The 24,529-nt window shown below is 40.3% G+C and overlaps 1 protein-coding gene across 7 annotated transcripts in view; it reads left to right on the top strand.

Annotated features, from left to right (window-relative positions):
* Sorbs2 (sorbin and SH3 domain containing 2) overlaps window positions 1-21,966 on the top strand; it is an 88,681-nt gene extending 66,715 nt beyond the window's left edge. For all 7 annotated transcript variants that reach the window (XM_032918513.1, XM_032918511.1, XM_032918510.1 and 4 more), the window contains 3 exons: window positions 13,912-13,961; window positions 17,840-17,946; window positions 19,821-21,966. In XM_032918513.1, the coding sequence (XP_032774404.1) occupies window positions 13,912-13,961; window positions 17,840-17,946; window positions 19,821-19,882 (219 nt within the window). In that variant the 3' untranslated portion in view covers window positions 19,883-21,966. The remainder of the gene's footprint in view (window positions 1-13,911; window positions 13,962-17,839; window positions 17,947-19,820) is intronic.
* Window positions 21,967-24,529: the final 2,563 nt, after the last annotated feature.

The following is a 24,529-nucleotide window of genomic DNA, read 5'->3' as shown; positions in this document are numbered from 1 at the left end:
ATATCTACTGAAAAGAAACAAATTCATGTATTCATATACTTGAGCTTCAGGTTAGAAAATATAAAGTTAATTTTCCTCAAGTAGATGCTTTTGTGAAAAGTTAAATGTTCATTTCTGTTAATTCCATTTTCAAGTTAAAGAGAGAAAGTGTTAGTATCATCAACCTTCCTTGATACATCTCTGTATTTCCATGTATATAAATTACACACATACAGATTTGTACATTTATAGAATATCTAATCATTATATAATTACTAGGTATATAATATTCTATGAAAGTCTTAAGGTATTTTCTTCATAGACAGCCTAAGGCATTATATTTAATTTAGGACCTATAATTCCATTATTAGTTTAAATACAATAATTAGAAATACCCAATTTTTTTATTATTTTGGAAGCCACAAATTCCACTGTTTCACCTAAGCTGGTAGCTTAACTTAGGTAGCTAAGCTGAAAGTGATTATTTTTCTCAATACAATCTAGGGACTTTCCCTCCTGAATTGGTCCATCAAATCAAGCCTATCCTCCAACTTCCCTTGTCCCCAAAATTTCTTCCTCAGTTTTCTGTTGAATTGGCAGATATCTTATGTATGTATGTATGTAGGGGTTTCTTTCTCCTTTGCGATTTTAAAATACAAAAATGTAAAGAACCAGTGAAATTATCTCCAAAATATTGTCAAATGCCTCCCAACAATAATAGTGATGTATTTGGTTGTATGTTATGTTAATTGTTGAGCTTGGAGCAAGGATGTGGAGAATAGACCATTAACACCATGAAAGTATGAAGTCGAGGTTATTTTCAGACAGTGTCCCTAGGAGCCCAAACCACCCCCACCTAAGTAAATAACCTAGGAATCCATCTCAATTGACATATTTTCCTTTAAAAAGTCTAAGGTTTGGCATCTAATTAATTTTAATCCTCTTCAAAAAACTAGATTTTAGTCATGGGCAGTTACCACACATTCTCTCTCACTGGATAACTGAGCACTCTGCCCCAGTTTGATTATGAAGTTTCCAGAATTTAATATGTAAAAGTCAATATCCTTCCTTCAGTAGTTTCTGTTGAGAATGGAAAAGAATCTTCATCCATTCATATAAGTTTTACCTACCATCCATTTATCTTAAGAGAACTCGCAGATGACCCTCACGTGACCGAACCTTTAAATAAATGGATGCAGGAGAGAAAAGCTTGTATCTATAAATGCTTACATAGCACTGAAGTACTTCTCCCATATGGTCTAACTAACAGTGGCAAGCTAATCTTTTAAATCAGGGTTTTTGTCATTTTACTGAATATGGAATCCATGGTTTGTATTACAATACTGCATTTTACATAGAAGGATGTACAAATACCACATTTTAATAGAGGAATGTACAAGTTTCACCAGTAACCAATTGTCTTCTTCTTACTGCTGAAAAAAAATCTTTATGTCCATAATTTGAAAGAAATTCTAGTTTCAGTTCAACTGGCAGCTATCCTGTGATGCCATTGGCTTAATGAAGGAAGAAATTCCTGTAGTGTTGTGCTAGTCAATTTCAGGGGAAAATATGTATTTTTAAATAATGAGAAATATAAAAGCAGAAAAAAAAGATAAACCTCCTATTTTCTTATTGATATTTACAAATAGAAAAAGGAATGCATTAATAATTCTTGAATCATTCTTTGGCAAATTCAAATCACAGCTTGATGTATTTCTATTTTGAGAAAGGCTAAAATATAAATTAGTATTATTTCTTATTTTGGTACAATAAAATCTAATTCTAAATTTTTTTTAAATATGAAATAACTTTAACTTTGTACTATAGTAAGTTTTGTGATATAGGTACTCCTTAATCAAAATTAACATTTAATTTTAGTATTGTCAAGTATCATTTAATTTTAGTATTATCAAGTCTCTTTTAAAGTTTTTGCTCTTTAGCCCTTTAACAAGAATAGAGGTGACATGGGGACAGTAACAGTGAAGTCAGCAGTAGATACTATGGTTGTAATGACTATAGTGAGATTTAGAGGTTTCTCATGCACATAATATTTATGTCCACATGAGAGAAAAAAATTCAAGTATTCACCGTGAGTTACTGTCAATTTCACTCATTCCCAAAATCTAAACACTAAGACCAACCCTAACACTTCTGTGTTTGTAGCAAGAAGTGTAAAATAGAACTTTAGCCAGTAAGAGAACTTGTAGACTATCAGAAGAAAATTCATCTTACGACCAATATGGCTGTCAACCCATCACAAAACACGTGTACAGTATGACTTCATATCAATGGCTAAGCAGACTTGGATCCCTCACGAAGATGCTCACACGGTTGTGTTAAACACTTGGTGCCATTTGATACACCCCAGGAGGAGATTTCATCATATTTCCCTTAAGATGTAAATAAGTCCCACTGGTGCCCCATCCTACAATAGGACACTTTAAGTCACTTACTCAGTGGGAAAAGCTGTGCACTTGGACGTAGTGAAGCCCAAGGCTTCCCTTGGCTGCATGAGTGAAGTATTACCCTAAACAGCCAACCAGAATGTGCATCTCCTTCTCTGAAAGACTTCTCCTCATAAACCAAAGTCAAGCGTCTAGAAAGCACTAACTCAAAGGTCACCTTGCCAGCCTCTTTCTTGGCCCTTTATGCAGAGCCTGACGCATCGCTTGTCCCCTGCAGTGAGGGAAGAGCACTATACATCACAAGTTACTCAGCTGGCTCTTGAGGAGCACTTCTTTTGATTTGCATTTTTTTGTTTTATTTAAAATATTCTAACTATATCAGTAATATTAAACTATAAATCATGATATTTTGACTTCCCAAGATCCAGCTTCTTAAATTATATTCCTTGGGCTTACCTAAACTATCACACTTAGGAGATGGCTCTGTGTGGGCATCTCCACTCCACTTTGGTGTAAAACAATTGCTTTGGAGGTGTTTTAAACTTTGAAGCAGTGATTCAAAGTTTAAGCAAGATTGGATTCATTCAGATCATGGGCCTCTATGATGAGGAAATATATTTTAGTGCTTATTCCCATAAACATTTTCATTTGTACTAGTCTAAAATACTTTATGCCTCACAATGGGACAACTGTGAAAAGTCAAGAGTGGGTGCCTCTGTGGGGAGGGAAATCAGTCAATCAATTCAGAGATTAAAATAAAGCATAGTTATTAGATATTATTCTGTGCTGACAATCCCCAGATATACTTGAAATATAGATAAGAGTCCACACAGTAGTCTCAGAGAAGTGGATTAATTTTGAACCTTTTAGGGTTTCATTGCCCACCCTCATGATATCTATGAAGCTCTCTGTCTTCTCTTTTGATGCTGCTATCTTCCAGAATTTAAGAGTGTTTGGTTATGTGCACAAGGTTTACAATTAGCCTAAATGATTTTATGCATTTAAGTTTCGAATAACTTCTCCCAATCTAGAAATCTTCCCATTGTCTTCCATCTATGTCTGTGCTAGAACCTAAAATTATATTCGTCACTACACCTCTGTCATTGTATTTTCATATGTTATTATTTTCTTTGTTTTACTTCATAACTCCTGGTCATTTATAAGTTGGCTTCCAGTGAACACATCTGTCTTCCCGTGTACAATGCTATGCCTAGCCCAGAGAAAAGAGCCATCCAGGGAACTGCCCAAGGGTGGCTGTCCCTGACAGACTGGTGTCAACCAGCAAACCCATTGGCTCCAACACCGTCATCTTTCCTCGACAACTTCTTGATTGAATTAGAGAAGTTTAGTGCTTTAACCTTACCATCTGACCAGGCCAAACCAAGCATCCTAAACCAGGTCATCCTTGAAATTGAGGAGGAGCCCTCTTCTCTCCCCCTCTCACTGCCTCCAGCCTCTGTACCAGTCGAATCACCTCGCTGTTTATCACCTTCTCCCCACTCAAGTACCACTTCCACTGGGACCCAGGCTGTGAATATGGTATCTCTTCAGGATCACACAAAGGATACTCAAAGCAAATTTGTAGATTTGAATAAAAAGAGAAGGGGTTTTTCTGACCCTACCAAGATCCGTGAAGCCCTAGGTGATAAATTTGTGACCTCTGTATGCACCAACGTGGGTGCTTTGCCTATAACTCTTTCTGTCATTGGAGAGGAAGAGGAGGACACCTATGAGGGGCTTGCATACCAAAGATGGCTGCCAGGATCTCAAGAACAAGATGTCATGTGGTATGACCCCAGCAGTACAGAGGTGACACCAGAACTGCACATCAAGGAGGAAGAAGAGGAGGATGAGAACCCAGACTGCTTACCATATTCACTAGGCATTCCCACACATCCTAGGAGCCCCAAGGAAGACATCAATGCAGTCAAAACCAGTAATGAGGTATCTAATTTTGCCTAGTTACTGGGAACTAATCAGTTACACAAGTATTCAGAAGAGTCAACAATATTACTAAATACCTACTTCTAACACTGCCATGATAGGCTTCTTTATGAGGAGCATAAGAATTGAAAATTCTGGGGTGGAAAGATATACAAACACAACATAGTTTATTAAAATGATGGGACTACCCCACTTTCCCACTATCCCTTTGTCACTATAAATCCAACTTTTATATACTTGTTTGTGACCTTTCTAATATTCTAATGATAGCTTATAGTGTCAACACTGTTCTCAGAACCCAACATCTTTAATTTTCAAAACCCAGAGAGCCTAGGAAACATGGTTATCCTCTCATTACAGATGAGGAAGCAGATGGGTAAAGTGGCTTGTCTAATTCCAAGATGAACAAACAGTGCTCCATGACATGATGGCGGCATAAATAAATAAAGTAAAATGTCAAAAATTAAACAGTTCTCCCATCCCAACTGACTCTTCTGAGAGAGTTGTTCTCTTGAGGTTACAGCTGCTTATGTTTGGGTTCTGCATCTTTGTCTTACAAAGGACCTTGGCCAGGAGTTTCCATCAATATTGGAAGAGAATGGCCTGAACCATAAGTTCACAAACTTCTCTCTTTAAAAATAAACTAGTTAATCCCTCAGATACAAATTATCTAAAATTCAAGAGCAATATGATTTTCTAAATATTATGACATTATTAAATCGAAAATTATAAGTTAAGTTAATATTAATTATTAAGTTTATAGCATATGAAGTTATGGTGTTATTACACAAGTCATTTCTGTCCATGATTCCTCTATCTCTAAATAACTAGCCAGAACAGGAAAGAAACCCACAGCTTAGTGACACAGAAAATTCACTGTAATAAGCCAAGTGTGCAACTAAGTATGTTATTTAAACATCAGATTTTTCCCTTCAATATTACCATCTTGAAGGGGCAGTCAAACATTAGAATAGGTTTTATTTACAGGCTGTGCTGTCTGCCTGTTTCAGATAGGATCTTAGGCCCAGCATCTGTCCTTCTAAGGTTAGCCAGCATCTCTATGTTCCAAGAAGTCCAACTCACATAGCTATGTGACTATTTACCTTATGTAAGCCTAACTTACAAGCAAGTTGTATGTCATTGCAGAGTTTTAGGTACTGTACTGCCTCGTGTTGGGTGGGGGAGGGGAGGTCCCCTCACAGACAGACTAGAAGAACACAGATACTAACAACCATCTGCATTCCCCACACCATTGCCGTTGAGATTTTGAAATCAAAACTTAAAGGGCTAAGTCAGTGATTCCAAAGCAAAAACACATAAATATCACCTTTCCCGAGATATTTTGCAACTTTAAAGTTATTAGACGTGAAAGGTGCTCTTAAGGCCATGTCCCTTCCTTTGGACACAAGCATAATCACATCTTGTTTTTCCTCAACATTTAAGCCACCTTCATTTGCTTCGGGAGATCGAACTGCTACGCCTTTCCCCAGCTGTCTGTTCCCTTCCCCTCCATTTCCTTCTCCTCTGACCTCTGCCTCTGGCCTGGCCTATGAGCTTTCACAGCCTCGCCGGCCCTCTTCACCTCCTCTCCTCCCCAAATGCCCTTATCAACAGGAGATACGTTCACCAAAATCAAAGGTAATTTGCATCTTGAGTGTGGTTCAACTTAATGCATGTCCCCCCGTGATGTCCAGTAGGTGTATGCATTTGGACTCGTGCCGCCTTACAGGATCTAAAAAGCTATGTAAATCGTGATTGCTAACTTTTTAACATCACCAGCATGGCCTCCATCCCAAAACTTAAGAGTCAAATCTCCATAGCAACCGCACCCACATTGAGATGGGAAACAAACTAAAACCTACCTAGTAACCCAAGGTAACCATTAGATTGTGCTTTAAGCTTTGAGTCAAGTTGGGGGCCATCACATTCAAAGGCATGAGTTTAGTGCCCACCAGCTTGAGTCACTTCTCAGTAGACATGATGCCTTCCGTCACGTCACCCATCAGCAGATTCACAGTGTCTAAGATCAGAGTGGTCCTCAGATTTCTTGTCTAGAGCCCCACTTTTCCATGGAATACACCAAGGATGATTGGTGTTGACTGTGGGGCATCAATCTCTGATACTTGAAGTCCAGCAGCCCAGCCAGTACTTAACGCTTTCCCTAGGATTATCGCTTTCTTCTAAATTAATGGTTGGTCTTTTGGAAAGCAGTACTGACAATTCAAGATGAAACCTGAAAGCAATATTAACAATCCAAGATGAAATCTCTCTATCACAGAAACAATTTTTTTATTCTAGAGTGAGGGTGATCCCAAAACCCATTTCTTCAGACTTCAAATAAAAATTCATCCTGAAATATCATCCTTTGTAAATGAAACAAGGGCCTCTGTAGATCAGGAAGGAGTGAAGGCTCTAACACAGCCACGTTTCAGTAGCAGTGAGCACCCATCCAGAAGTCACCATCACCAGCAAACAACACAGCCTGTTACATGATGCTGCTCTACATAGGAAGAGAGATCTTGGGAAGAAAGAGTAACCTACTTTAAGGACCAATTTTTCTCCACTCTTTGAGTCTTCATCTTAGCTAGCAAAAGATAACTTAGAACCTTTAAGAACTATAATGCTTAGATCATGTCTAATCAAGGACAAGAAGTGTCTTTTAGCATGGTCTCTGTGGTTTGATTTTCAAAGCAAACATATTTACTCCTTGTCTCCTGTAACATTAATCAACTCTGACACTCAATCAGTACATGAGAAAGTACCTTCAGATCAACAGTTCTCACCTATCCTAATGCTGTGACCCTTTAATACTGTCCTTCATGTTGTGGTGACCTCCAATTATTTTTCTTCCTGCCTCATAACTGTAATTTTGCTACTGTTATGAATTATAATATAAATATCTTTTGAAGAGAGAGGGTTGCCAATAGGGTCATGACCCACAGGTTGAGAACCGATGTCCTAACCTCTTTATTTCTCTAACTTAGATGTTGAGTTCATTATAGTAATAATGGAAAAACTAAAATGTAAAACATTTTATCTGTACCATGAGAGCCAAGAGCATTTCATGTAATCTTTTGGGATCAATGTGTCAAAAATAAGGGAGAGTGAAGTATTCACAATAACTATATTTGAAAACAGCTTTAATAAGTATATGAAATTACTAATTTCAGGAAAACAAACTTTTGTCTCTGGTATTTTACCTCACGTTTGGGAACAAATGTTGAACATTAATTCCCCATTGAGTTTTCTAAACCACGTAAGTCTATTTTATACTCAGAAGAAGAATAAGAAACTTCTAAGACTAAACACATTTGTGTTTGTAAATATAAAAACAAAGTGAGACAGTCCCAGATCTCATATTCATTACAAGAAAAGAAAGCACTGACACAAGAGAAAAATAATATTTAGTAGTCATAGGACAGTATGCTTAGGTATACTGTTCATTATAGTAACATTTTTGTTAACCCATATCAGCCAGTCTTTAACTCACATGAATGAGGGAGAGGAAAAGAGAGAGAGAGAAGAAGAATGGAGGAGAGAGAGAGAGAGAGAGAGCATCCCATGATAGCATGGTAGTTCTACAGTCATCAGACCTGTACAGTCTCAAAACTTGCTGGCTCCTCTTTCAGAAAATGTCACGTGAGCACACGCAGCTAGTTACGAGGAAGGGTAGGAACAGTAGTCTACCCTCAATGACCATGTGCTTGAGTGGAGACAAAACCAGGACTGGTTATGGAGAGCATCCAATACCCTCTTCTATAAGCCTTAGACATGCGTGACGAGCATGTATCATCCGGAGAGACAGATCATAACCTGTCGAGATCAGGAAATTTAGCCTAACCTAGAGCTGCAATCCTTACCTCAAAAGTTAATCTTACTGAAGTTCTCTTAATTCTCTAGTCAAATTCCAGGTCCCGCATTGCTGCCACAGAAAGAAAAACTAAAGCAAACTCATGTCCAGATTTGCTTATTCACTGTCACAGCAGAGATCCTTCTTTGAAAGATTACCAAAGAAGCTGTAGTCAGGCAATACTCGATATTTGATTATATTTCACAACCTCTCACTCTACCCGCCCCCCTACCAAAACAATTCATTTTCCTCTTAGGAACATTGTTAGAATATTTGTCTCTAAAAACACTAATGCTTTTCATAAAGCTTCATAAGCATTAAGCCAAATTTTCTCTTGTCTCACCTTGTTTCTTACCGCCTACCATTTGGTTAAACGCAAAGAAAACTGCCAGGTTAAAGGGTGCTCTGGATGCAGTTGTTAAGCCCTCTCCTAGGATGGAGGTAACATTCCGATGCGTGCTCTAAGCCACACGCATTACATCCAAACACTTTCTCCTACCAGCTTCGCTCTCCACACGTTTTCTTCACTGTGAGTCCCCCTACCGTAGGAGCAGCTGATTCTGGAGGGTAAACGCTGCACAGAGCAGACGGAGAAGCTGCTTGTCGACTGTTCACCCTCCCTGGTCAGCTAGTATTGAAGCATGGCATGGTGTGTGTGCACGTGGAAAACTGGAAACCAAGAAGGTTCCTCCTGAAGGCCACGGAATGAAGCCGAGAACTAATCCACTTCTTATGGCTTTTCTAGGCTGACTTAAAAGGCAAGACATCTGTCCTGGGCAAGCCGCCTCGGAGCCCAGTGATGTCTAAGAGGTCCTGCGGCTCTCCTGTCAGCTCTTCCCACAGGGTAGGGTCGGACATCCCCTGCCTGCTGCAGTCACCCTGGTCACCCTGGCTCTTCCTTAGGTGACTTTGCTGTGATCAGCAGTAAAGTGGGTTTGAGGAGTCCCTTGAGATGAAATGACGAGAGGCTGAGGAACTAGGAAGTCAGGTCTGAATGGGTCATGCATTCAATTTCTCAAATCCAAAAGGGCACCTCAAACACTCCATCCCACAAATAAGAGCGCAGTGTGCATTGTCCTCTACATCTGTCTCCCTGCCATATTCAATTGTTATTTTCCAGTCACTGTTTTTAGCGCAAAGAACTAAACTGTGGCCAGTCAATACTAAGCTCACCTGCTTCCTCTGATGTTAGCTCTAGTATCTCTTGGTTTCTGTGGATTTATTTTAAACTGTGAGCCATTTCAAAATATTCCATTGCTCAGGAGATAAATGCCACCTTCTCTCCACATTGCTCCCTGGGATACTGCTCTCTGGGGTCTGTGTGCTCCCAATTCTCTCACAGCTTTGAGGTCAGTTGCTTCTCCTTTAACTACGCAGGTCTGTAACATCTGCAGAACTTGGAAGGATTCTAAATGGCTCCCTGAGTTCTGGGGAATGCAGCCAAGGAATGTGGGGGTTTGCATCTGCGCAGACCCCAGGGTTCCTTTCACCATAGCTGGGTTAATGGGCCCTGATATAGCTTTGGCTAGCCTGCCATACAGCTCTGAATTTCAAGGTCTCAGGGCTTAATTTTAGTGTTCCCATTCTGTTTCATAAGTACAAGCAGTGTTTCATACGCAAGGCATTTTGTGCCTTTTGATTTGCATAGTCAGACCTGCTCTTATCGCTGAAGCAGACTCTATTGCCATAGGGAAGAAGGGCGTGTCAGTTGGTAGAGACGAGTCTCTACTGAATGGCCTTCCAGAGCTGGTGGGAGGGGAGAAGAGAGAGAACAGACCGAGGGACAGAGAGTAAGTTAATCTTATAAAACTTAGTGGAACTCATCCATAATTCCCCATGGGTTAGCACGATGACATGCTTTGAGTCACCTTGAGGATGTTTTTTCCTTGTCTGTGTTTCATTTTGTAAGTTTGTATATTACTTAAATGTGTGCGGACCAGAAGACTCTCATGTATTTTGATTTGTGCAGAGTTGTGTGTAACATTCATCATCTAAGAGGGAAAAGAGGCCAGCAAGTGGTATTGTTAGTGAGCAGAGTCCCAGCCCGTTATTTCTGGCTGATAAGCACTAGACCTAGCATTTGCTGAGAAGGAATGACTTGGGAACCCGAGAGCTACTTGCAAAGCTTGCTAAGACGCTTTCCACGATTGTTTGTAAAGTGGCAGCACATACCTTTTAAAGAGCCATCTACCCAAATAGCTGATCCTCCTGAGATAGCTTGAGAGAAAGCTTGGCTTTCAAACTTCCAGTTACAGTAGCCTAAGTTGTTAACTGACCCCAGATTCTAGGATAAGCGTCAAAGAAACTTCATAATTGTTTACAATTGATCCTTTACATTAATCTTTACAACTGATCCTGGCTTTGTGCAATACCATGTGTTCACACACAGTAGTAAAGACAATATTTGGAAGCACTCTGGAAAGCTTGCCTCTTTTATATCCATTTTTAAACCCTTTTTAAAAAGAAAAACTCAAAGGATATAATATGTCCTTATGAAAATCTCTTGATGAAGCCATTGCCTTCATACAGTTAATCCCCATGGTAACACTGAAGAGAGAAGACAGCAGTTAACTATTTAGGCTGCCACAACACTAGCGTAATGCATCATGGGTTTTCAAAGTTTTGCTGAACTCTTAAAAGCGCACAGACAGAATATGACCGTAGCGCCATTGCTGCTCCAAATGTCTTACATGGTAATGGTAACCTGTTGACTTAAATGCTGCTTTCTTGGCTCACGGCTTGCATTAGCCTCTCCAAGTGTTATTAGTGTATGTTTTTCCATATCAACCTCGGCACTGCTGGGATGTTATGCATGATAGAAAACATCTAAGCAGTTAAAAGAGAAGTCAAGGCAGGCCTTCAACACTGCTGGCTAACAAGTCATTTCTTCTCCAGGATGGAGTCTGCAGAAAAGGAAAAACATGATCATTGTCTACTTCAGATTACCTTGTAGGCTTCAGAATATCCTTTCACAATTCATCTAGGCTGAAGGAATTTAACCCCTGTTAACAAAAGGCAAAAACAACTTGAACGTGTCACTACCGCCGCTCACCATCGGGTGGCGATGGGGTGCGCACACAGTAGCAAAGAGTGTTTGGAAGCACTCTGAATAACCCACAGGAAACAGCACAGATGCTGGGTTTAACCTAATCAGTCCATCTAGTCCGTCATAATACTTCATTCAACAAAGGGCCAATCAAAATTGTCCCTCCGTCTCTTCTTGTCATTTAGTAAAGGACAAAATGTCTGGTGAATGATCCAATGCCTTTAGATTTAGGGGAAGGTTTAACTAACATGCACAGTGAGGTTGAATTCTTACCGCTGCATTTCACATGACCAGATATGTAATAATTAGCTGATTCTCTGACTACACAGCATGTAAGGTTAAGGAGGGGAATCTGTACATAGCAAGAGAAAACCATGAGGTGAATTATCTACTCCTTTATGGGCTCCATGCAGAGGCACGATACTTCTTCATCTTGTCTCACTGGTTTTAGGATGAGGCATCCAAGCTGCATGTCCAAGGTCGCACAGACAGTGCCCCACACAGAACAAATGTACATCCATAAGTGACTGTCAGCCACGATCCCTCTAGAAGCCCAGGACTCATAGGCTCTAATGCTGGACTACACAGCTTGCCTTAGAAACAGACCAGCAGGTATTAGTTCATCTGCAGACGATTCCTACCAAAGCAAGGCTTTGAATGTCACAAAAGTCACAATTGAACGAGATAGGGCAAATCTTTTTTAATAAAGGTAACATTGTATTATAGCCTGGGGGTGCTAATACTATGAGGAAGACTCACGATTCGGGAAGAAGGAGGAGGAGTGAGGCTTGGAGGATGGGAGGCAAGGGGAAAGACACTTTGAAAGATGATTAAAAGACAGGAGACAGCTGACTCACACACCCAGGAATTGAGCGAGCCCCACACTCAGAGCAATAGCCTAGCTCTCCTAACTGCCAAAGAGACACTTTATTTACCTAATTTAGGAGGCTGGAGAATCAAAAGTACTGAGCCAGTAAGAGTCTAACGATAATCTAAATAACGGACGACCACCTTCAATTTACATTAACTAACAGGTTGATTTAGCTGTTAAAAAGAAATTAAAAAGGAACTGGAAATGTAGCATGGACGTTATGGGTGTCTTACACTCATTTCTTCATATATTACACAAATTAATGATTTTTTAATTAAAAATCTCAAAAATGTCTAGAGGATGTTTTGTCACAATTTTTTTAGACAGGCACTCCCGGTGTAGCCCTTGTAGGCTGGCCTTGAACTCACTGAGATCTGCCTGCCTCTGCCTCTAGAGTGCTGAGATTAAAGCCTGCAGCACCATACACAGCTCAGTCTTCATTATCCCTGAAATTAATATAATTTATACTTTCAATATTTTATATTTAATAACATCATTTTTATAAGCTTAAATACTGTCTTATAGGAGTAAAGCATCTATGGGGCTGGTAATTCCTATGCATTCTTCAGTTTTAAATGTATGTATTCCATGCATAGATATTGAAAAAAATACATGAATACTGCTTAAAAATGCTCCCAATTAGTAGACTTTAAGCAGTGAAAATACTTAATTTGCATAAAATAAACAATGTGGGTTGGGAAATTCATACTGACTGCAACCTCAGGGCTCTATCCACTCCTGGACCAGAGGGTGCTATGGACGGTCTCAGGAGAAATCTGTCTAGCTTACGATGATCAGTAATAATGAGGTGTATCCAAGCACTGGATCTGATATCTGAAGGCGTGGCCCTAATGACTGATTCTGCTATTATCAGATTCTTTCACCTCAGCAGGGAGCTGTCCTTTAGCAGAAAAAAATATCTGAAATGTGAGTGGGTCGAATGTATCTCTTTCCCTAAAATGTAGCCTACGGACGATTGATGCAAATTACCCTGAGCTCCCATATTCAGCAAACACGTTAAATTTCCTTCTCTGAAGTATTTGTGTGGTTATGCAGGATGCCAAGGCTTGTCATTTCCAATATTATAAGTATCTATTACAGATACTGGTCTTGATGCTTAGTTTAAAAAGAAAGGAAACTCTTTTGAGAGTTCAGTGCACTGGGGATTCCTACCAATATTTCTCTTCCAAGGTAAAGCATTTCATGTTACCCGGGTCTTGTCCGTTTGCACTCTTCTTAAAGTTTTCTGTGCTCCCTTTGGAAAAGCTGCATGTGCTTCCCTGCTCCAGTCCTCACCCGGTTGAGAGCAGAGAATTTAAACTCGAATCCAGCATGGGATGTCTGCCTATTGACATTTTCATCCGTATGTGGCAATGTCACCTGTGAAGGAAAGGCTCGGAGCGAATGTGGTTCTTGCTAGACGTGGCTTCCTTCTGCTTGTCTGAGAAAGCGTTACAGAATGAGGTTGAATGGTGTCCAGCCTCCCCGCTCCTGTGGTTTTGTTCTTGTTCTTGCCATATTCCTGACCTTGGAAAAATCAATGGGACTAAACGTCAACTCTCCCCCAAAGCTTGAAGAGACCTGATTGTGTTCAAAAGCTTGAACCTTGGGTATTTTGATTTAAAACACGCTTCAAAATACTTGAATTCCTGAGCTTACAGAAACCCTTTATTTGGTGGATTTTTTTTTCTTCCTCTTGGTTTTTTACAACAGGAAATATTAAATGTCAAGAAAAAAGTACCATGCTATTACCCAAATTACCTTTTTAATGATACCAGTTCAAACACTGATGACATTGAAAATCATTTCATTTCAGCCACAGCGCCCAGTGTTCTCTCACGAAAACATTCAAGGTGGGGGAGAACCGTAAGTATTCTTCTTATCTTCTACATGCTAGACTAACCTGACCCACAAGATGGCCAATATGTGTACCGAATAGATACAGAGGACAGTAGGACTTTGTAAGTGAAAGGGATGGAATGGCAAACTTGGGATCTCCAGTATAAGAGATCACATTGTTCTAACTTATCAATGAGATCAGACATTACAGCTAAGGAAAACCAAAGGGCTGGAGAGATGGCTCAGTAGTTAAGAGAACTGGCTGCTCTTCCAGAGGACCTAGGTTCAATTCTCAGCAACCACATGGTGGCTCACAACCATCTGTAACTCCAGTTCCAGGGCATCCAATACCCTTTCCTAGCCTCCATGGGTACCAGGCACTCACATGGGGCAGATACAAACATGTAAGCAAAATACTTATACTTATAAATACTTATACACATAAAATTAAAATATAAATAATAGGAGAAAACAGAAACAATTTATGCACTGAGAAAATCTTCCAATGTTTTACTGATTCCCACACATTTACAAATCTGCCTTTTCCTCTGCTGGCTGTGTAACTGGTAACCACAACTTTGTTTTTCCACTTGTTTGAATACTTCAGAAGTATACTTAAGGTATACTTTAGTAGTATACTTCCAAAATTATAACACATGCTTTTAATGTCTTTTGAAAAGCAGCACTATTAAAGCACCACTGTTCAAATGTGTGATACAATTTCCTCCACCACAGCAAAAATGTGCATTTTTAAATGTTCCATCCAAATCTCCTCTCCTTTCTAACCCATGCATTAAATCCACCAGCAAGTATCACCCATTGTCTTTAAAAGTGTGGTTTGTCTTTCTATGGCCCAGTTTACAGTAGCTACGCAGATAAATAAACAAGAGGACACTTCTCTTCCTACTGACTCCTGACCATGCTGAGTCAAAAAGAAACCTCTAGAAGCCACAGCCACAGTCCTCAGCCTTGCCCCTTACACCTCAGCTTTCTCTGCTAAAGATGACTCTTTGTAGGCAGCCCCTGGTGTGTAACTGGTGTTTTCTGCACCAAAAGACTTAGTTTTTCATGGTTGAAAATGTGCCCTTTGGCCACATTTTGTGAATGTGCCACTATTTTCTGAAAGTGCCTCTCACACAGTATGGCCAGGAAGGTGTTCTTCAGACGTCCCTACCACAGACCAGGTTAAAAGCAAGGGTCACTGAAAAACTTCACTTAACAGGAAAAATTTAAGAACACTTTGCAATAATGTTTCTGTTGTTCTTTTAAGAGTGCCAACAATGAGATGATTAAGTCACAAAACTACACTCCATTTGTAACATTCTTGGTGCGAAGTAGCTGGTTAGGGTGACGGAATTGCTAGCATGCTCTATTAAACAGCTTTCCAGATGCACGAACAAGTTGTGTTCTGTTGAACTGTGTTGTGTTATATGCAGCTGTGGCCATGTGGCTGTGCTAAAATCACAGAGCCCACAGGTGGAGAAAAATAGACTTTCAAACCTTGCTTTAGCCCTTACTCTTTATCAAATTTATGTCCCATTGCAGCCTTAATTGGAGGGATTATGAAATGTTAGCTGATTGCATATCTTTAAAACATATATATTTTCTGAAGCAAAATTAGAAACCTAAGTCATGTTGCTATTGTCCAGTTTAGGGACAATTAAAGATTCGGATTATAGAGAAATTGACAAATTTATTTTTGAAGCCGTCCTGGCCCGCCCCTCCCCCCACCTCCATCTCAAGGATGATTATCTTTCAAAGCAGCACTGTTATTTTAATTGGGTTGCATTTCCCATCATGCAGCACTGAAAGCCAGCAGAGGTAGAAGAATTTCCAGGAAGGTTTGTTTATGTTTCCATAGAAACGTGTGTGTGTGTGTGTGTGTGTGTGTGTGTGTGTGTGTGTGTGTGTGCGTGTGGTGATCTAATTAAACCACTGTGGTAAATAAACTCTGACAAGCGTATTTGGCTTTCATCATATAAAAACTGAGCTGGGCCTCCAAGCCAGTGCTGGTTTGTTAGTTCTGGGGACCTCAAGAGTTCTCAAGCAGCTGCATTTTGTAGCTTTAAATAGGCCTGTAAGTGCTTGAGATTGGCCTCAGTAAGGCTAGAGACTAAGAAACTGAAAGAGAGGATCCACTGTCCCAAAGCGACTACAGAAATCATCCATTAACATACCAGCCACGGATGACCTTGTCCCACCTCAAGCTTGAGATTGGACATGGGGCCTTGCTGAAGCCCGATCCCTAGAAACATCCAAAACTCCACCTTTCTATCACCCGAGAAGCCTCAGATGAACACCACAGTGATTTTCCTCTTCTCTAGCTCCAGACAGGCATCCTAGTAAGGTGGCCCCTCCCAGTCTTATTTGCCACTTCTTCTCGGGTCTGGCTTTGTTTCCATCCTTGACCACAAGCTGAAGCCTCTTTGACAAAAGACCTCAGAAGACTACAAATGGCTCAAAGTATATAAATGGCTAAAATTGCCCACAAGAGGAGAGCATTATTAGCAAAGGAAGAAATCCCTATTATGGCGATTCTAGAGCTGGGTGCCAGGCAATGGAAAATGATGGTTTTTAGGGAAAGGCAAAGCCCTTTCCTAGAACTCCCTGTAGCCAACTTTATCTGCATCCCATGACCAGGAGACACTCAAGTGTAGAGTAAGGAGCCAGTGAGACTGTCGCACATTTGTAACACAGGGTTTGAACTCAAGTACTAGGATAGTTTTCTTCTACAAAATATGATTTTCTTTCCAGCCCAATAAAGTAATTAGAAATAAAGCATTCTTATTACAAAAGAATTCAGTCTAGCCTACTTTTTAATGGTGGCCTTAAAATAAATCCACAGTGCCCCAGGGTGTTATTATTTTCTTTCATTAGCACAATTGTGTGACAGTTATAAAAAGCAATGGAAACAAATTTACCAGTCCTTTGAATTTTTCAATTACACCTGTGATAAGTTACATCATAAAATTTTCCCACCAACTGCATGTCAAATTCTTCCCCGCTTTCTTAGCCTCTATAATATCAGTCTTTGCTTTCCAAGGTTCTAGTCCGTACTAATAGTCACCAAGTTTAATAGTCCTAAACGTGAATGTCAAAGAGATTCAATGTCTCCATCTCTCTCTTAAAGAGTTCAGACAATAAAAACAAAATGGCAGTGTTCTTTCAGTAACTTTCTCACACACACGATTATTTCAAAGGGGACTTTTTTAACTCAAGCACAGTTTTTGTCTACCCAGACACAGTTTTACAACTCTATAACCTACCAGCTGAGCTGGATCTAGGATGGCCAAGCATGGAGCCCCATCTATGATTCGAGGTCAAAGGTGAATTTCATCAAGTCTTGGCACCTCAAATCCTGATTCAGATTATAACACTAGTCTGCTTTAAAGGATTTTCTATGAAAACATGAGGTTCCTTTTGTAATAATTCCTACATCGTCACCCACAAAACATGTGTTTGAAATATTCTGTCTGATTCAATTTAGACTCATTTAAGAATTCCCTTTCTACACCTCCATTGTTTATGGTTATAGCTAGATAAGTCTGCAGTACCTCTTGTTGCTATAGCTACACAATACCAATACCATTGATTTTATATTCTATAGCGTTAAGTAGCATCTGAATGATAGATATTCTATGTCTAGACAACTTACATGCAGGTCTGGCCTACAAATATCAAAATGCTTTTGCCTAGTTCATGAATATTATAACTTTCCTTGAGAATTTTTCACTGTAAGTCTTGAGATGTTTTGAAGTCATGTGATTCCCATGAGCATCTGAATGTTTCCATTGACTTTACATGTTCAGCCAAGATTTAAGCCATCTTAACCCAGATGTTGTGCTAACTTCTTCAGTTCCACCGAGACGTGAAGTAATTAAACATGCCCATTTGTCCTGTTTAAGGTTTCAGGCTCTGTATAACTATGCTCCTAGGAATGAAGATGAGCTGGAGCTCAGAGAAAGCGACGTCGTCGACGTCACGGAAAAGTGTGATGACGGGTGGTTCGTGGGTACGTGCTCGCTTATTCTCAGACACATCTAGCCGTTTGCCTCATCTATTTGACTTTGCTCACGTGCATGGTCCGCTGTGATAATCGGTCTCTCTTTAAAGTCATGCTGTGTTATATCTTCCCGAAGCCCTGCATTTTAATAACAGGGTAGCATTTAATACCTCTGTTCTATGTGATTTTCTGCTAGTCTTGATTCAACCAAACTAAGAATATGTCTTTGAATGGCACCCACAGGCAGTGGCTATGATGTCACAACGGCAATAACAAAAGCTCCAAATGTTCCCTGGTGAGAAACACCTTGCAGTGTTCAACGGGGGAGAGGCTATCTGATGGGGATCAAGGTGAAAGGAAACCTGACCCATTTGCTGGTTCTGATGTAGCAATCCTAAAAGTCTAGGGATCATCCGTCCATCCTCAGCTTTCATTAATAGAAAGGAGAACTACCTCCCTTGCCACGTCAAAGGCAAGTTTATAACAGTTACCGCCGTAAAGACTGAAAGCTCAGCCTTGAAGCAAGCTTAACATTCCCCACTGCTCAACTGTTCAGTCCCCAGCATAAGGGGACAGGGGAGGAGCAAGGCAGATAATGAAGAGGCAACAACATGAGGCCTTCTATGAAAATATTTGTAGACAAAACTGTATGCCCAAACAAAAGAAAGAGGTGAAGAGGAGAGAAGTGAGAAGGGCTGGAGAGGTTCTCAGCAAGAAAGATGGCCTGGGCTCTATTCTCAGCACCTATGCTGGCTAGTAACTGCCTATAGCGCCAGTTCCAGGGTGACTGACACCTTTTCTGACCTCCATAAGCACTGTGGAACTGCAGTGCAGAGATGTGCATTCAGACACACAGACACATAAACATTTTGAAAAAAGAAGGAAAGCTCTCTCTACACTGGTCCAGCAGAGCTGAGAAGCAAGACCAGAGGTCACATGGGCAGGCACATGGGATAGATTCTACTGTTTACATTAATCACCATCTAGAAGAAAAGAGAAGTGGTTTACCTACAGGGTTTGCAGGTATAGTAATCAAACCAAACCAATAAATTCTACAACGTTAATGAGAAATGAAATTTTAGAGGCCCTACCCAATCTACTGTGCTAAAATGCAAAGGAATTTCTTATCCAGACTTAATAGAAAGCATCCAAAGAACTTTATCATTTGAAACCAAAGTTGACCATAAGGATACCCATGTGTGCACTTGGTTTTAACTGGCCATGTTCCAAATCATTCTCAAATGGCTGAACTTCATTCCACATGCCCGACAAGTAGTTGTCAGTCTTGCACATTTTTAAATGTGATTTTTTTTCAATTGCTCAGAATTCTATATTTGGTCAGGAAGTATAACAGTTCATTTTTATTTAGCAAGTGAGGCAGCACTGAGCATGGAAGTTATAACACTTGTGATATTGGCAGCATCCAATGTAGTGGCCCTGTGGTACTGCAGAGGTGGCCTAAAGCTCCAGGACCAACCCAGACTCCCTGCTTTATTGGTCATTGTGTCCCATTCCAGCCTCACAATTATCTCTCACTCCTTGTTTAGTTTCATGGTGAGCCAAGTCCTACCACCCAGATCTTCTGCCCAATTGTTTGTTTTTTTTTTTTTTTTTTTAGATTGAGAGGCTGGGTTTGCCCATTTAGCTCAATGTGACGGAAATCTATACTTTATGCTCATGAAAAGATGACTACATCAGGCAAAACAATTAAAGTGCTTGCTTTCTTTTTTATTGTCTTATAGTGAGTTTTATTTATTCCTTCCCAAACTATTTAGAGCTTGCACTCTCAGTGAACCCTTGTCGACAGAAAGTCTTCAAGCTGACATAGGACCTGACATTTCATTGCTGTTACATACCTTTTCATTTATTGCTTCTGTTTTCAGGAACTTCAAGAAGAACCAAATTCTTTGGTACTTTTCCTGGAAACTATGTCAAAAGGCTGTGACTCACCTCACTCCTAATTTATGCCACATTTCAGCCACACATCTGCATTAACCCACCTGAAACATCCCAGCAGGCCTGTTGCTGCCTCGCCTTATGGTTTCCAATAGGCCATTACCATCTCCATCTGCTGCCACCAAATCACCAGCAGAGGAACTGCCGCTGTGAGCCTTAGGGAGGCTGGGAGCCTTAGAGAAAAGTGGCAAACTTACACCCACATAAATATTCAGTCTCCTGCTTTCTGCCCTGAACTTTGAAATGCCTGTATATGGAATCAGAATGAACATGATCATACTTTCAAAAAAGCAAAATAATTAAGGAAGAAAGAAAGAAAGAGGAAAGAAATAGAGACTCTTCAGGAGGCTGTCTGGCCTCATGGCTGAATCTCCACCTCTCTGGAAGGTGTACTGTCCTCAGGAAGCCTGAAGATTGTTTTTTTTCTCAAATGCTATGGTTCCAGTTCTCACTCTCATTTTCCTTTCACGAGTTTGCCTAGTGCTCGGGTTTACACTACATGACAACTATACTTCGGCTGTTGTTTGCTTGCACTTATTATTCCTTGTTTCATGCACAGTGATCACAAAATCCAGAGTGCCTAGGAAGGTTCACTGGTTCCACTGGTTCGAGTGTGATTTTTGTTGACTGCATTATATTTTCACACGGGGAGGGGGGGTCTTTCCCCTGCCCACTTTTTTGTGCTTATTAGAAGTGCAAACAGTGAGCAACTGAGAGCTCAGCCACATCACAGGACAAATCGTGTTGTGAATTCGCATTGCTGTTTTGTGTATTAAGGTGTAATCATCAGCTTCATGGACAACAAGCTATTAGTGATTTCTTTACCTGTTAAAGCTTACAGGCAGTGCTAGTGAGTTAGGCAGAGAGATGACAGTAATACCAGTAGGTGAGCTTCACTGCGTGCATGCTCACACGTTTGAGATTGTATGAGGACATATAATTCATATGCTATGTTGTACATTTTTTGGAAATATAAGAGAATCCCACATTATTTTATAGAGTACTTCAGGAGCATCCTAAGTGTTAAGGCTGGCTTTAGCAAGGATTATGATCAATACAACTATTTTTACTACAATAATTATTTTTCTTCTATGAGACCCAGAATCCTGACTCCACTTGCAGACAGGAATATATATGTTGAGCCTGACTTTTTTTTCTGGTATATGTAAAATACTTCCCAGGAATACATTGGGCACTTTTGGGAATAATGGTTAAATCATTCAGGTTGTGCTTCCTGCCCCCAAAACAGATCTACAAAATGATACCAAACCTGAAAGATTTAACGGATTTATGGTGCCTGCATTCCACACAACCTCACACTTAGCTTTGTATTTCAAATGAATTTGCATAAAACCTGTTCATCTTTAGCACCTTATAGTCAAAACTTTTTATGGCTTTCCTCCCATGGGCAATGCTTGATCTTCCACAACATATAAACTCTGGCATATTTTGTACATATGTTTGTTCCTTTTTGGTTGTACAGACTATTTACTTGTTCAGAAAACATCGAGATCTCCCAATTTGTTCTTTACCCCGCCCTTAAATGGAATTTAAACTCTTTCAGAAGATCGCCCTTCACCATATCCTCACAGATCACAAGCTAAGGTGAATCTGGAATATATCGTCTGCACAAAATTTTGTGACTCAGAAAGATCTTTGTAACTACTCTGAAATACATATAATAACAATGTTCCAGTTACAGAGGAACATTGTTGGGGCAGGAAGTAAAGAAACATCTTCAAGAAACCCACTTTACTCTCCAGTTCACAACTAGCTTTATATTAGAAAAACTTGGGATTGGAAAGTCAGCCAGCCAGCCGGCCACCTGCAGCCTTGTTGACAAATGAATACTTTTTCACACCATTTATGAAAACAAATCTTCAACTCTGTTGCCTGTTATATTTAAGAAAAATTGCTGTTTCTACTCTCTGTATCTGATTTTAAAAGGAAAAAAAATATTCACGCCTGGCTTTCAGGACATTGACTTTGAATTCTTACGAGCAAAGGTCGTTGTGTTTTTCTTGAGTAGATACCTAATAAATTTTGCTTGAAAGTACCTCTGCTTTCCGTTGACATTGATGTAGACTGTGTCTTATTCCAAGGTATTAGTTAAAAACAATTTGAAGCATTTTGTCTGTGTTATCTTGACACGGGGATGGAAAAATGAATGCTGGCATCAACGCGGGGGAGTGTTTTAAAGCCGATCATCACCAAAGCCCACTTGCTAACTCCTCCTTACTTAAACATTACTCTTCAGTCAAAGCACCACATCTTGAGGGACTGCTGCCTCAAAACTGGCCCTCTTCCAAGAAGCAGATAGTTGCAAACATTGCAAGTTATGAGCAGCTGTCTTGTAACTGTTAAATACTTACCTGAAAGAATTTCACCATCTCTCGGTAAATTTCAAAACTCCTGCCACAGAGGGACCATCCTTTTCTGCACCACAAATAATAAAGGGCTGCCCCTTGCACTTGGGTCCTTCTGAATATCTCAGGCCATTCTTGATCCCTCTGTTTCAACACACACCCAGATCTGTCTAATATTCAGAAACATGGTCCTGTCCTTGCCTATCAGTTCGTACTCAGGTCCCACTGCTTCAACAGCCACTCAGGCCTCCTGTATTCATTCCATTGGACTCTACTAGATCAAGGGCAACGTGGAGGTGTGGTCCCATGTGGAAAGAATACACCTCACAGACCATTTTAGGGTCCTGCTTTGACCTGAGCACTGGTCAGTGCCTTAATCTATAAATCTGAATCTGTCCACCCAGGTCATTGGTAGGTAAAACAAAAGGGCTCTGATATTTATATGCCATGTGGTAAGACCTGTTTCAGCTTCATTGGCACCGTGAACAGGCCCACCCTCTTCTTGCTTGATCAAAAGCAGGGAGAATCTGTTTAAGTGGCCATTTTCTTTCACAACTGTTTACTGCTCCATCTCTCTTTGTAGGTGGCCACTTTGTGTGGCCTGACAATTCCTTCCCACTCTTTTCCAGATTCTGGCCTCAAAGGAGGATATTAGTCAAAGAACCATTTGATTACAAATGAGTACGTACGCCGACAGCTTCTCACAATCCATTTATTTAAAGAATTAATTATTTCAGCTTCCTCTCCAGATGGTAACTCTTTAAAAACTGTTTACATTAAAAAGAAGAAGAAGAATTACCTAACGAGACATTCGTTATTGTCTCTAGCTCCACAGGTTCATGGAGAGTCTAAAACTGTAATTTTTTGTGATGAAGTTAGCAACGAAGTCTTTATATACATAAACCCAGTCAATATTTTGTCTTCTGTCCTTGCACCTCTGATAAATCATCAGCTCCCTTTTAAAAAACTGTTTATATATCTGTTATGTTTCAAATCATTTACTCCTTACTCATAAGGAGGATCAGAGCACACGGAGAGGTTGGCCTTAGAAATAAAATGTCCTGCTGGGGGGAGGTGATCGTGGAACAAACCCAGTCTGCTACTGGGTATTGGAAATCCTACAAGAATGGTTTATACAGAGAACAGCCAGGATTCATTTGATGATGGGAAGCCCTAACTCTGAACCTTAATTCAGTGAAATGTTATTCCCTCAAAAATAACCCCTTCATTTCCATCTTATGCTATGTTGGAAGAGATTCTATTAGAAGAAATTTATGAAGCATTTTAGGCTCCGATTCTTAACTTTCATCCATGAAAACTGGAAGAAATGTGTTTTCTCTTTATAACGTAAGTATGTATGTGGTTCCCTCATTTTTCCATTTTGTCCCACTACACCTGAAGTGTTTACTCTGTCCCTTTATAGCAAATGGCTTGTGAATGTGTCCCCGATGCTACCTATCAGATCTGGAAGGTGACCAGAGAGAAAGGGAAGCTCGGCAGCTGCTACACACCAGGCTGCTGTTCCCTGCCTCCATGTCTTTATCCTCACAGCAGGTCTCAGAGGGATCCCATTCTACAGACAAGGAAACCAGAGCTGCCAGAGGCTGAGGTGCTTCTCTGTTGTGTGTGAAGTGTAGCATGTGGTAGAAGTTGGATTCAGGGTCTGATGTGTCACCCAAGCCTGCATGCTGTCACCAAACACGTGATGAGAAAGAGTATGCACCGGATACAGCACTAAATATCCCCCTGATGATAAAGCTCACTCAAGTAACCGTGTCTGTGAGTCCTGGTTCACTGAGCTCTGGAGGCCATGGCTGGTGAGCCAGCTCAACAGCCAATGGAATTTCAGGGAAGTGTTTGCTATTCAAGCCTCTTGGAGACAGGCAAGCTCAACATGCTTGTGGGAACACAGTGTACTCACTGGGAAGCTTTTAAATATACACAGTCCCAGGATACGCTAGCCGTTCTCCACTGGGTGACTCGCTGTATGGCTCAGAGCCTTAGCTCACTGCTAAATTCAGCCTCCCAGGATCTCAGGAAAGTTCTGTCTGAGCTCACACACATACATATATCTTGACCCATAAAACTTGGAGCACAAGACAGAGCTCGCAAATCTTCACCTGTTCCTTTGGGGTTTCTTGTTTCATCCTTCCCCCTAAAATATGATGGGTGACTCAGGCATCCCTGTGTCTTCTAAAAATAAATGCCATTTCAATCAACTCTCATTACTATTAACACCCTCAGACAGGTGCCAAGTCTTGCACTATATT

Source organism: Rattus rattus, chromosome 13 (assembly GCF_011064425.1).
Source record: "Rattus rattus isolate New Zealand chromosome 13, Rrattus_CSIRO_v1, whole genome shotgun sequence".
Lineage (NCBI taxonomy): Eukaryota > Metazoa > Chordata > Mammalia > Rodentia > Muridae > Rattus > Rattus rattus.
Note: the sequence above shows the minus strand (reverse complement) of the source record. Positions and strands in the feature narration are given on the sequence as shown.